We start from the raw sequence: 12,236 nt of genomic DNA on the forward strand, positions 1-12,236 counted from the left end.
CAAGAGATCAACAAAATATTGGAAATGCGGTACGTAGAGCTTCTCGGTACATGGATCACTGGCTGCTATGATTGAGCTCTGCAAAATCACATGGAGAAGTTAATCACAGCAAAATTAATCTTTGCCTTCATGACCACAAAACATTGCAAATAAATTGAACTTTCAAAAAACAAAAGAAGAGCAAAAATATTGCAAATGCCGTGAGTAGAGCTTCTACCACAAAACATTGCAAATAACTTGAACTTTCAAAAAACAAAAGAACAGCAAAAATATTGCAAATGCCATGGGTAGAGCTTCTAGGTACATGGATCGCTATCTGCTAGGACAAGCCCTATGTATGTTCTGTAGAATCATATAGAGAAATTAATCACAACAAAATGGTATCTCCAAGGCTATTACCACAACTGCAACAGCAACCCAGCACAAAACAAAGAATGTTGACTGCACACTAATACATACAAGAAACAGAGGCTCGGGCAAACAGAACAGAACCCGTCACGCGCAAAACTTAGCCAAAGGGCGAGGCGACAGGGCCAGCGCCGGCGAGGGCGTCGGACCGCTTGATGCTGCCCATGCCGCAGATGACGCAGCCTGGGGCTGAGAGGGCCGAGAACTTGGCGCCGCAGAGGTCGCAAACATCATGGCCGATGGTGGAGAGGCGGCTGAGGGTGACGGCACAGAACTGCGAGGGGTCCTCGAACGGGTCGATGGACTTGTTGGTCAGCCCCCGCTGGACGCACATGTCGATGAGGCTCTTGAGCTCATCCTGTTTGGTCGGCGGCGCCTTGGAGTAGAGCAGGTCCAGCATCTGCTTGGCATAGGCGAAATTCTGGACCTCCATGTTGCGCTTGATGGCGGTCCGGATGCAGTTGATCCGGTGCTTGGCCTGGATGGGCAGGGACGCCAGATGCCGAGACAGCCTGCCCATCTCCTCCTTGGCGCTCAGCGTGCCAGCTCCCTGGACTCTTTGCAGCCGAGCGATTTCCTGCACGCACAGAAGTCATTTCACGCAAAAAATAAGCAGCAGAGAGCAACCTGAACTTTGATGACAGATAAAAATGATTATTACCTGTAGCAATGAAACGGCGATCTTGTACTGCGCACAAATGGTAGCCTGCGCTTTGATGTCGGCTTCACGTGATTGGTCCTTGGCGAGGGCCAAGAATGCTTCATCCAAACAATTTAGTGCATCCGTGAGCTGATTCTGCTCAAGATGTGCAAGACCCATCCTGTAGCATTCTGCAGCAGGAGCGCCACGGGGTACCTGTAATCACGGATACGGGTGTCAGCTGAAGCTATGCCAAGTCCATCAGATAAAGTGTCTAACAAAAGGTAGAGTAGAGTAGAGTAGAGTAGAGTAGAGTACCTGGCCAGGACGCACGGCTTTAGGCGCTGGGGGCTGAGCAGCTTGCTTTGCCGCTCCTGGACCCTCGAGAGCACTGAGATCAATTGGTTGCGAAGGAGTAGGAGCAGCAGGTTGAAAGCCCTGTGGCTGTGAAGGAAGAGCCTGGCTCTGTGGAGGTACACCACCATCAGGTAGGCCAATTGGGTTCATAGGAATGCCTTGCTGCTGAGGGAACTGGCCTTGTTGCTGAGGGAACTGGCCTTGCTGTGGCCCCTGTGGCGGCACCCCACCATCTGGAAGACCAACATTGCCCATCATGTTTTGAGTAGGTACCGGTCTGCCGACGTTCATCCCAGACTCAGGATTGGCCATTCTTTGCAGGATTGCTCCTGGAGGAGGCAGTCGATTCGCAAGTTGCTGTGATGGAACGGTGTTCTGGAAGAAGTCCTCAGGAATAGGTCCAGCTGTCACTCCCAGGCCTCCGATTACAGGACCCGTGCCGCCAGTCGGCGCTTGTGGTGGTGCCACCAAAGCATTTGTTCCAAAGAAATCGACTGCGCCACTCGGCATTGCTGGAGCAGCAGATGGTGCTGGGCCTGCTGGCTGACTGAATTCTTGTGGTGTTCCAGACGACCTTGTCCTACTGATCGGAGGAGCCATCAAACCTAGCTGTTTCGTGGCCTCTTTCAGTTTGTTAACATCAACAGCAGGTGCAGCGGGCTTATCACGTATCCTGATTTGTATCCTTTTAGTCTTTGACGTTGACTCGTCCTCATCACTGCTTCCAGCATCAACAACACCATACAGAGTCTTTTTAAACTCCTCTGCTGCTTTGGCCTGTTCATCTGCAGAAGCAATTTGAACCCCTAGCTGCCTGGCCAGACTATCACCAACTGAATCACCAGCAGCATTTGCTTTGTTTTTCAGTGCCAATTCAGAAGATGCCGGTTGCCCATTCTCACTACTGGCCGCCGCCATAGCTTTAACCAAGCTCTTTTCGCTTACTTCCACTACGTTACCCCGGCCCTTCATCACACCCAAGTAAACACCGATATGATCTGCAATAACAGATGGGATGGCAGCATCAGTTGTTCTCATGTAGGGCATCACCTCTCCTGCAAGCTCCCACTGAGGAATACTCTTCATGCTGGTAGGTGTTTTGATCTCCCAGTTCCCTCCTGCCCATTCCGGGCCTTTAGGCACCATACTTTCAGCAGCAAAATTGGCAAAGACACCTTGCGTCCATCCAGTTGAACGAACTCTCAGTATTCTTTCTAGATAACGTCTCAGCTCAGGATCTGTACCAGATTCCTCCAACTTTTGTGCAAGGCGTCGCAGGGCACTAGGGTTCAGGTGACATATAAACAGATCCAGCATGCTTTCATGATCTGCAATAGCCTCAAATGTTTCTTTCGCACTGTCAAACTGACCATACCTGCAAAGGAATGCATCAACTATTTACGCTCTGAATCATGTAGACTGTTACACTGAGGAAATTGGGAATAAGGAAAATAAGAACAGTCCTTACAAAACATAAATTTATCTAATGGTATTTAAGGAGCAAGAAGGCAATCGTTAAGATTATGTTAATTAGCACAGGGCATACACAACAAGTGATTGTTATGTACTCCCTCTGTCCCATAATATAAGCAAGTTTTTGACACTAGTGTAGTGTCAAAAACGCTCTTATATTATGGGACGGAGGGAGTAAAATATTATCTCCGCTAAAAAAATATAAACATTATCCAAACACAACAGATCACCCATTATCCAAATATAAAACAGGTTATGGCTAGCTAGTTTTGCGATTGGGCCAGCATGCACACTAGTCAGAACTTTTCAAGCAAAATTAACTAGTATGGATTCTGTCTGGACTCTGGAGTAGCAATGTGGAAGCCAAGCCAAGGATATCTATGAAGTTCCATATTCAAGATGATGTCTAGTGTCTCTAAGCGATTTCAGTATTTGTTTAGGATAAACTGTTACTCTGGGTAATAGAACATCACAGGATCAATTCAGCCATGTTTTCAGGGAGGTTGCACCTATTCTGAAAGTTCAATGTCTCTAGAGTGTGTCTGGAGCCCAAAAAAGATTTGCATTTGGTTGGTGTAGAAGTAATGACATCTTGTGATACAGGGAAAAAATAAAACAGTATTTGCAATTTAGTCATATGAGTGGAGAGGATATCTTTTTTGAAGATCAAAGTTAGAGATGATAGCTGACCGTACTTAATGCATGCGTAGCCCAACTCTCGGAAACGCTGGAACAGATGAGAAGTGGGAGGGCACTGAGGATAATCTCTGGAACGCAGAAACTCGTCTTTCAAAATCGATAAAGCAGCAGAGAACCGGAGAGCTTTGATGGCGTAATTGCAGCGCATGATCTACCACAAGTTGCAATGAAGTATTAGATCAACGAGAGAACAATGAAGGAAACAAAAGATGGTGAAGGTTAAGCTCACTTGTGTAAACTGAGGTCCTGCTTGAGATAATGATACAGCAAGGTCTCCACAGACAGGGGGTCCCTTAGATAATATGTCCAGGGACTTCGGAGTAACACGCAGACTATCAAACCTGCAGTGAATGAGAGAACATAAATGGGTAAATCATGGACATCCAGTTAAATACAAAAAATATGCAAAAATTACTCTGATCAGAAGTTTAAAACATAAACAAACAACCAAATGACAGTGCATGATTACTAAATGCTACAACACAAGTAACTCACTTGTGTACTGAAAAATGAGTACAGCAGCCAAGCAAAAAAAAAAAAATACCTCGATGTTATTTGGTATAGCACTTCTGAAAGATCGATTTTTTGTGTAAAGTGTTGCTGCATGGTAGCAAAACCAATAAGAAGAGGTTCAAGAAGACCAACTAGACAGCTTCTTATTTCCACACCCTTTTTCTGTCTTGGATTTATATCTGTTGGATTCACAAGCAGCAGACGGTCGTTCAAGGCACCAAGCAACACTGCATGCATAAAGATGCATATGGTTAAGTCCAGCACAAACTCATAGGACTAACAAGAAAACAATAGCACGGAGCATGGTAACAAACTGAGAACATAACACAAATGCTAGGTTGATTATTTAAATGAAAAAAAAAGTAACTTATGTCATCATAACAAAAAAGAAGTCTGGGAGTAACTGTTACCAGAACGAGGGAAGCTAGTGGAAAGGATTGATCGAACTTTGTTGTCCCATCCAAGCATACTTATTGCAGTTGCACTTGAGAAGATGAGCGCTGGTCCAACCCACAACATTGACCGATAGTATGCAGTAGTTAAGTGCTCAACAAAACATGATTAACAGTTTAGGGCAAGACAAGACATAAGCTATCCAAATTTGAGTAACAACATAAAGAGCGAGAGTATCGGAAAACTAGAATGATTAAAGGATATTGATGGGAGACCACGATCATATTTGGTTGAGCTGCTTGAAAGTATATCAAGATCAGCAGAGGCGATTAGTACCCTTTGGTTTGTCAATATTCCGGCAACAGGACCTCTCAAAGTTGTCTGCCAGTGGACCTGCATATTAGATAAATTTCATTAAGAGTACGCACGTCAAACGCAGTCAAGTAACTGCATGCCCATAATGCTGGTGGTGACACTGAATGCTTGTTTTAGACAAGTTTCAAAAGGGTACTAATCAAAGGATGTCCATAATGCCCATAGTAGATTAATATTTTAGACATGAATCAATGCATCATTTGAATATCAGTTAAGCCAAACTACTCGAGGGAACCCATCCAAGAACATCTTTAGAAAATGTATCATAATTTTGTGAACCCCATCACCAAGAACGGTCACTAACTTCATTTTGGAAGACTGTTTACGGAACCCTAGGAGTGAATCAATACAAATAAAGCACCTGAAGAACAGTTTCGTTTGGCTTTAACTTGATAAACTTCTTCCCATCAGTTTTTGTGGTAATAGATAGCCCATTGTCTGTAGATAACCTATAACCAGTCAGGAGCTTCGCCAGTCCAATATGTTTTCCCGAGATCACATACAACAAGGATGATTCTGCAAGGAGCAATGCGTTAGTCAGCAATAGTTCACCTGAGTCCACTAACATTAATATCTCAAATAGGTCACCCCTAATAACATATCGTTCTTTTTTGTTGAAAGGAGAGAGGCAAGACGGCAGGACAACGTACCTTGTGGAGATGAAAATATGCGATCGACCTCGGATTCAAAAGTAAACTGCATAGGACCTTGCTTTTGTGTTGGATTAGCAGTAGGATTCTCAGCAAATGTGTTTTCTTCTTCTTCGAGCACGGCAGCATTATTTTCAAGAGCTTCCTTCGTGGCTATTGGTTTGAGATTATAAAGATTCAGGCTAGTTCTGTCTTCCTCCAGAATAGCATATTGATTATCATCCGGCCCCAAAAAAGTAGCATCTCGACCTAAGAAAGGGCAACACATACCAGGGGTCAGCTAATCATGTAGAAATGTCCTACGGTGGCAATTAGATACAATATGTCACAAAATGGAAAACCTTTTATTGAACTTCCTTTGCTGTTTACTGTCTGCAAATCAGTCTGCTCCCAGTAAAGAACAACTTCATGCACCACTCCACTTGGACCACTTAATTCAAACACAACTAGAAACATATGCTGCTTTGGGCTATATGAAATATACTTGGGGTGGCATTCCATATTTGAGGGAATCTGGGAATAGGGTGCATGGGAATTATAAAAAAGAGAACGAACAAAATAAACAAGAAAAAGTTGCACCATTGTGCAATAAATACCGTTGAGTAAAGCTTCTTATAGAGATTATCGGCTCCAGATGATAGGTTATGGGCCATCAGGTTAAATCCATCCAAGTAGAAAGCTCTAACTGGATACTGAACCACACGGTTCTCCTGGTTGAAGAAGTTCAACTCCAGATGGAATGGCTGCAGTTACAAAACTAGCAAACTGGTTAGAGAGTAAAATAGTTTAAGTAAGCAAAAACGTTGAATGTTATAGCAGTCACCTGACAAACAGGAATATCTCGCAAAAGGTTGCTAGGATCTGAAATAGTAACAAGGGGTAAACGAGAGATTGGACCACTTTTAGCATGTCCCTCCATGAAATGCTGCAAAAAATTGTTTGCAAGAGAATTAAGAAGTTTGTAACAACATACAAGCACAAGTATTGGTTGACCAGCAGAATTAACCAACAGTAAGGGCTAAAATTGATAAGATATAGAGTATATTAACAAAAGGCTGAGATCGGAAGCTTTGCTGATGGAAGCATGCAAACTTTTTTGAGGTTGCAGCATGACAGAACCAACATAGGTTAAGAACAACAATCTTTTGGGAATGAAGCTTTCAAAGAGGTTGTTGGTTTTTCTTGTGAAAAGAGTGTATTTTTTTTTCAGGTTCGATGGAACCTACATAGCTTCAGTACATGTAAGGACATAGCACAAGTTGAAAGCTACCAAAAGGAGGCACATACACTGTGAAGGAAAGCCTTCCTTGCAACATCTGAGATAGTTAGCTTGCTCTGGCTGACAAAAAGAAAGAAAAAGTAAACTCCAACCATTATAAATACTGTGTGCAACAAAGAAAGTATGGTGACATAGTAAATGGAAATACGAAATTCTACCCCTTCAAGTGCTGCTCTTGAAGCTGCGCCTGGAGTTGGTGCTCTGCTAAAATTCCGGATGAACCCAGGGCTAAAAGTTTCTCCTTTAAAACAGCAGCTGCAATACCACAACAAATTTTAGTGCATGAAGTGCTCAAAATTCTAACAGTATAGCAAATACAGCCTGACTTCATACAGTATTTTAACCCGTAGGATCCAACTAAAATGAAATAACGAGTTTTCAGCAATTTTAACCAAGGGGGTGATCTGAGAATATTAAATAAGGATAAATATAGCAAAATGAGAAGAAGAAAACATATCCATATGCTTACCAGTTGACCCCCTAGCCCCCTGTAGTACAGCAAAAAGCTGCCTCCTTCCTTCCCTTGTGTATGCAGCCTTGTTCTTTGCAGCTTCTGTCGCAGACATATCCTGCAAATCAATGACATTTTTTTTATGAAACTCATGGCAATGAATACTGCATTTATGGGGTTCAGAGTTAGTGTGGCCTAACTTGAAAAATCACTGCAGCCAAATTGAACTTTGGATGCACTGCCAAATTCTTTATTCGAGGCAAAGGGTACACTGCTTCACCACCTTGAAGAGTGAGTATCTTTGTGATGTCCATTGTTTCAATGGCTGCATAGTTAACGAAGAAAATGGTTACACAGCTCATTGTAGGAAGAAAAAAGAAAGATTAGCAATCAGTAAGTAGCACAGTTCATGAACAACTGAGACTATTTTAACAACATATGAGAACAATAAAATGGCTTAAGTGCTATAACAGAGATGTACAGTCACCATCTCACCGAGATACAGCACTAACCATCCAACATGACAGTTAAAACCCAAAGCATAAGAAAATAACAGAAAAGTTCGAGCAAAAGCATAAACGGTAAGGAGGACAAAAACTAACCAGCACGCTCAAAGAAATGAGTTTCCATTGGTTGTCTATTGTTATTAATAATAACTCGTGTCTTCCATACTTGAAGACCCCCATCCTTCGAAATTGTCACGAGCAGCTTTAGTGTAGGAAGCCAGGAAACAGATGTGATTGGCTGGGAACCAGCCTGTGTACTGATAGAAAAAAGGCAACAATCAGATTATCACATTGCAGATAGATCAAAGAATAACTGAGAATGAACAGTACGTCTGGAAGCACTTTAACCAAGCAGAATAACATGCCATCCAAATAACAGAGAAGTGCATGGAGAGGGTTGACTTGGCTACAACATGTCACTATGCCTTTCCTAATGAAATCCAGGTCAAGGAACGCGAAGCATAATATTATAACTTATAATTGAACTTGCACAGGTAAGACTAGGTTCCTATAATCCCTCCCCAGACCCCACCTTGTGTGGGAGCTTCTATGCACTGGGTCTGTCCTTTTATAATTGAACTTGCACAGAAAGATACACTAATTAGATGTAAAATCAATTGTCCTCCAATGGGGTGACAGGATCCACTATAACTTCTGCGAAAAGACGCTAGCAGCATATAAATCCAAAGGAACCACTCTAATATGCATAAAAGCAGCCCTGTAAAAACTGTTCTAACTAAACTGGTGTTTTATGCAACTCAATGTTTGATCCCCAACCAACGATCAATATAACATTAATGCTGTCCATGCGATAAAAATTCAGTAGTACTGCATATTGCAAAAAAAAAAATCACACAACAAAAGATTTCTCCCAATCTCAACAGTGTACAAGGTACAACACACTTACATCCCAATCATGTTTGGCCTCTCAGTTGATACATCCCATGCCAGGAGAGTGCCCCCTCTATCACCAATAAATACCCACTCTAAGGTCGGATGAAACCCAAAAGCACCAGCTCCCATGAGCTTAATTGTACTGTCAACCGGAACTGCCAGAAAATGGAAAAATTATGAAGCCTGCTGGTGGCTAAATGATAAAACATATGAAAACAAAGCAATGTATATTACGTTGTAACGTGTAGTGAACAGCATATGTCTGGACGTTGTAGGCGCGTACCAAGCCTTCAGCATAAGCTACATACTGAAATTAAAAGTCTGTATGTCAAGATAGGAAAACAGAAAAGACACCAAAAAGATATGTAAAGGAATCACCAAAAAGAAGAAGTGAAGGAATGATTGACTTACGAACACAGGAAGGCGAGGATGGCAAGCCAGGTTGACAATGGGTTTTTTAAGATCAGTCTTTATTTTTGTTGGTGGCCTCCCACCTTCAACAGTCCCAACAACTATAATAAAAGAGAAAAGGACGTTAAAGAACACATATAGGTGTTTATTTTAATGAAATGCAGAGCCCTTCAAGTGAAGAGAAAAACCTGTCACACTCATTCTTTTGTGAAAACCGAAGAAAACGATAGGTTCAAGAGGTGTCAACGCAAGATGAACTTCTGTGTCTATTGAAACGTGGTCTGTTTTTTTCTCAGGTGAGTGCAGCACAAGCGTCTGCTCGGTAGCGAAATCACATGATCTGATTGTAGCATCCTACAGAAGGAGATATGCATAGACAAGAAACAGTTGCATGAGATGTCAATATCATGTGAGATGAGAACTTACTAGAGAGCAATATTAATATCATGTGAGTTGAGAACTTACTAAAGCAATATTTTATCATTATGATGGCAGATGGATGATGAAAGATAAAAGACGTCTAGTGATAAACTTGAAGAATAGCAACTTTTCTGCCCACAGTATTGAAAACATAGGCAATTTCTGCTAGGTCTAGATTAGATGGTACAATATTATTCGTTGTTCTAAGTGGATGAAAAAACTTGTACCAAATAAATACTGGAGCATTGAAACAAACCTCAAGGATAGCAATGATAACATGGCTAGAGGTAGGGCTATATGCCATACGAACAACACGAGCTCCAAGGTCAACCAAAGCTATCTTGCTTCCAGTCAAAGCATCAAATTCTGCAAAGAGAAGAGAAAAACGAGACAGCTAATAAGAGCTCGATGCGCCACTTCCTTACAAGCCCTTAACGTCTTACACAAACTTCAACATAGTTATTGAGTAAACTGTACGTACGCAATGGACTCGTACTAGTCAAGTATAACCGACTGGATTGCCTCAAATATGATACCGGCATTAACTACCTGTACTCTAGCTATAGTACCTTCCAGAAATCCTATCCTAGTGAAAACACAGCAGCTATTACTCAGCAGAGAAGCATGGAAACATAGTACCTACAGCAGCTCCGCAGCATTTGAGGCCCAAGACAAGAGGTGTCCTGGGTGCTGAAAACGAGCTATGCGAGTGATCTGTGTGGACTAAGACTAACTAACTAGTCAGTTAGTAGAGGTCCATGGTACTCCCGGCGAGGCGAGAGCTGATCAATCTCACTTGCGGGTTAGCTGAGCTACTCAGATGACTGACAGTAACTACGCACGGTAAACTCAGGAGCCCAGAATTGGAGGTCCACACCCATTTGCACCGCCCCAGCTAGTCAAATTCGACTACTCCTGGCGAGAGCTGGCTGAACCGAATTTTCCACAGCGGTCAAGTGGTGGAACTAGCTAAGCTGCTCAGATCACCGAAGCTACACGGGGCGAAGGCATGATGAGGCTAGAATTCGAGCTCCCCGCCCATTCCCGCGACTGAGATCAGCAGCAGCGGAGCGGAGACCAGATCAGCAGGCAGGACCCGCCCGCCCAGCTAGCTCCGCCACGGCGGCAGAGGGAGGGGCGCGAGGAGAAGGGGGGGGGGGGGGGGGGGGGGGGGGGGGGGGGGGGGGGGGGGCGTACGTACCGACGACGTGGGTGCCGACGGCGACGGCGACGATGGCCTGGGAGGCGCGGAAGGCGGCGGCGTGCGGCTGCAGCGGGCGCGCGGGGGCGCCGGCCCCGCGGCGGCCGCCGGCGTGGCGGAGGTCCAAGTGCTGCACCGTCTCCCACTGCATCGCGCCGCGGATCTGATCTGGCCCGGCCGGGATGGGATGGAGGCTCAGATCTCCCGGCGGTCGGTCGGTCGGTGGTGGGATTTGACCAAGCGATGCGACCTCCTCAACGAACCAACCAAGTGGTTCTCTTCTGTGTATGCCCGGTGGGCCCACAGGTCAGACACACACACTCCGAAGCCCCTCGTAATTTGGTGTATTTGCAGATTGCAGATGCAAATTTTTGGTGTATTTGCAGATTGCAAATGCAAATTATCTATCCCTACTAGTACTTGATGATTCCGGAAAAGAGGCACTAAACCGTATAAAAATGGGTCTTTTTTTTCAATAACAGGGCCCATACTTCATTCATTAGATAATTATAAGCATCAATGCATAAGTTACACAAGGACCCACAAAGAAAAGAAAAATACAAGTCAGTCCTTACATCTTGCTAAGAGGACCCAGAACACACAACAAAAACGCAATCCAATCCTTTCTTTTACACGGTACCAGCCGGAGACCAAAGCCGCCATCGCCGGGGTGAACCACTTGGGGCGCGTTGCGCCATCTCCACCAAAACGGAAGAAACTACAACAAAAGTTCGACTGCCCTTTTAACGACAACGCGTTGGGAGGAATGAACGGAGCCATTGGGTCTTCATTCGACCAAAAGAAGCAGAGTGGAGGCTCAAGTCGGCAAGCTACTGAATAAGTGTGTCAAAGCTCTGCGCCTGATGATGAGCTCGAGGAGGGAGAAGATTGCAACTACAGCAAGACTAGAAGTAGATCTTAATTATCTCCTCTGCACCCCGTCTACCTTCACCATTAAGGCATGAAGAGAGCAGATGTGGCAGGAACTACACCTCCAGATCTGGGGATCCAACAGCCTTTATTCCCGCCAGAGGAGCACCACGGAGATGGAAACAAGCACCAGTAGTTGTCGGACGCGGCCCGTGAATGGCGACACTCCCCTAGCAACCGATATAGCGACATACGCCAACAAGGCAAGTCCTACCAAGCTAGTACTACTATGTACAGGAAGATCTCGAGCGCCTTTCCCTAGCCATTGTCGGCCGGCAGCGCCGTCGGATGAGGCATGGGATCGAAGCCCTTTTTTCTCTAGGGATGAATCTTCCACATGCAAAGATATGTCAATGAAACATGGCGAGCTCCGAAGAAAACAATGGTTGGTGACACCATAAGTCCATGCAAAAAAGCATGTTCTTGGATTAGTCATGATGAAATGCACTTAACACAATTTGTGCTCTCAATGTCACGCCATTGTCAATTGAAGGAACAACGCTGTGAAACATGACATGCAGGATATGAATCAAGTGCCAGTGGAACAACACTGCTTCTACAACACTCACAAAGAAAGAGAGAAAAGAAAACTTAATAGAACTTTGAGCTGTGCTTGGATTGGCGGATCTTCACACT

General features: G+C 44.2%; 1 protein-coding gene across 1 annotated transcript; it reads right to left on the reverse strand.

Moving 5' to 3' along the window:
• Window positions 1-226: 226 nt before the first annotated feature.
• Window positions 227-10,954, reverse strand: LOC123150368 (uncharacterized). Its single transcript, XM_044570231.1, has 24 exons — window positions 10,671-10,954; window positions 9,726-9,835; window positions 9,238-9,403; window positions 9,050-9,150; window positions 8,873-8,945; window positions 8,652-8,793; window positions 7,841-8,001; window positions 7,439-7,563; window positions 7,257-7,356; window positions 6,946-7,042; window positions 6,796-6,847; window positions 6,332-6,433; window positions 6,105-6,251; window positions 5,850-6,021; window positions 5,509-5,757; window positions 5,220-5,374; window positions 4,748-4,876; window positions 4,501-4,618; window positions 4,122-4,317; window positions 3,807-3,918; window positions 3,574-3,728; window positions 1,367-2,780; window positions 1,070-1,264; window positions 227-985 (listed from the first exon to the last, which is right to left on the reverse strand). Exons 1-24 carry the CDS (start codon window positions 10,819-10,821, stop codon window positions 509-511), a joined length of 4,899 nt encoding a protein of 1,632 aa, XP_044426166.1. The 5' UTR covers window positions 10,822-10,954; the 3' UTR covers window positions 227-508.
• Window positions 10,955-12,236: the final 1,282 nt, after the last annotated feature.

The sequence above is a fragment of the Triticum aestivum genome, chromosome 7A, assembly GCF_018294505.1.
Source record: "Triticum aestivum cultivar Chinese Spring chromosome 7A, IWGSC CS RefSeq v2.1, whole genome shotgun sequence".
Classification (NCBI taxonomy): domain Eukaryota; kingdom Viridiplantae; phylum Streptophyta; class Magnoliopsida; order Poales; family Poaceae; genus Triticum; species Triticum aestivum.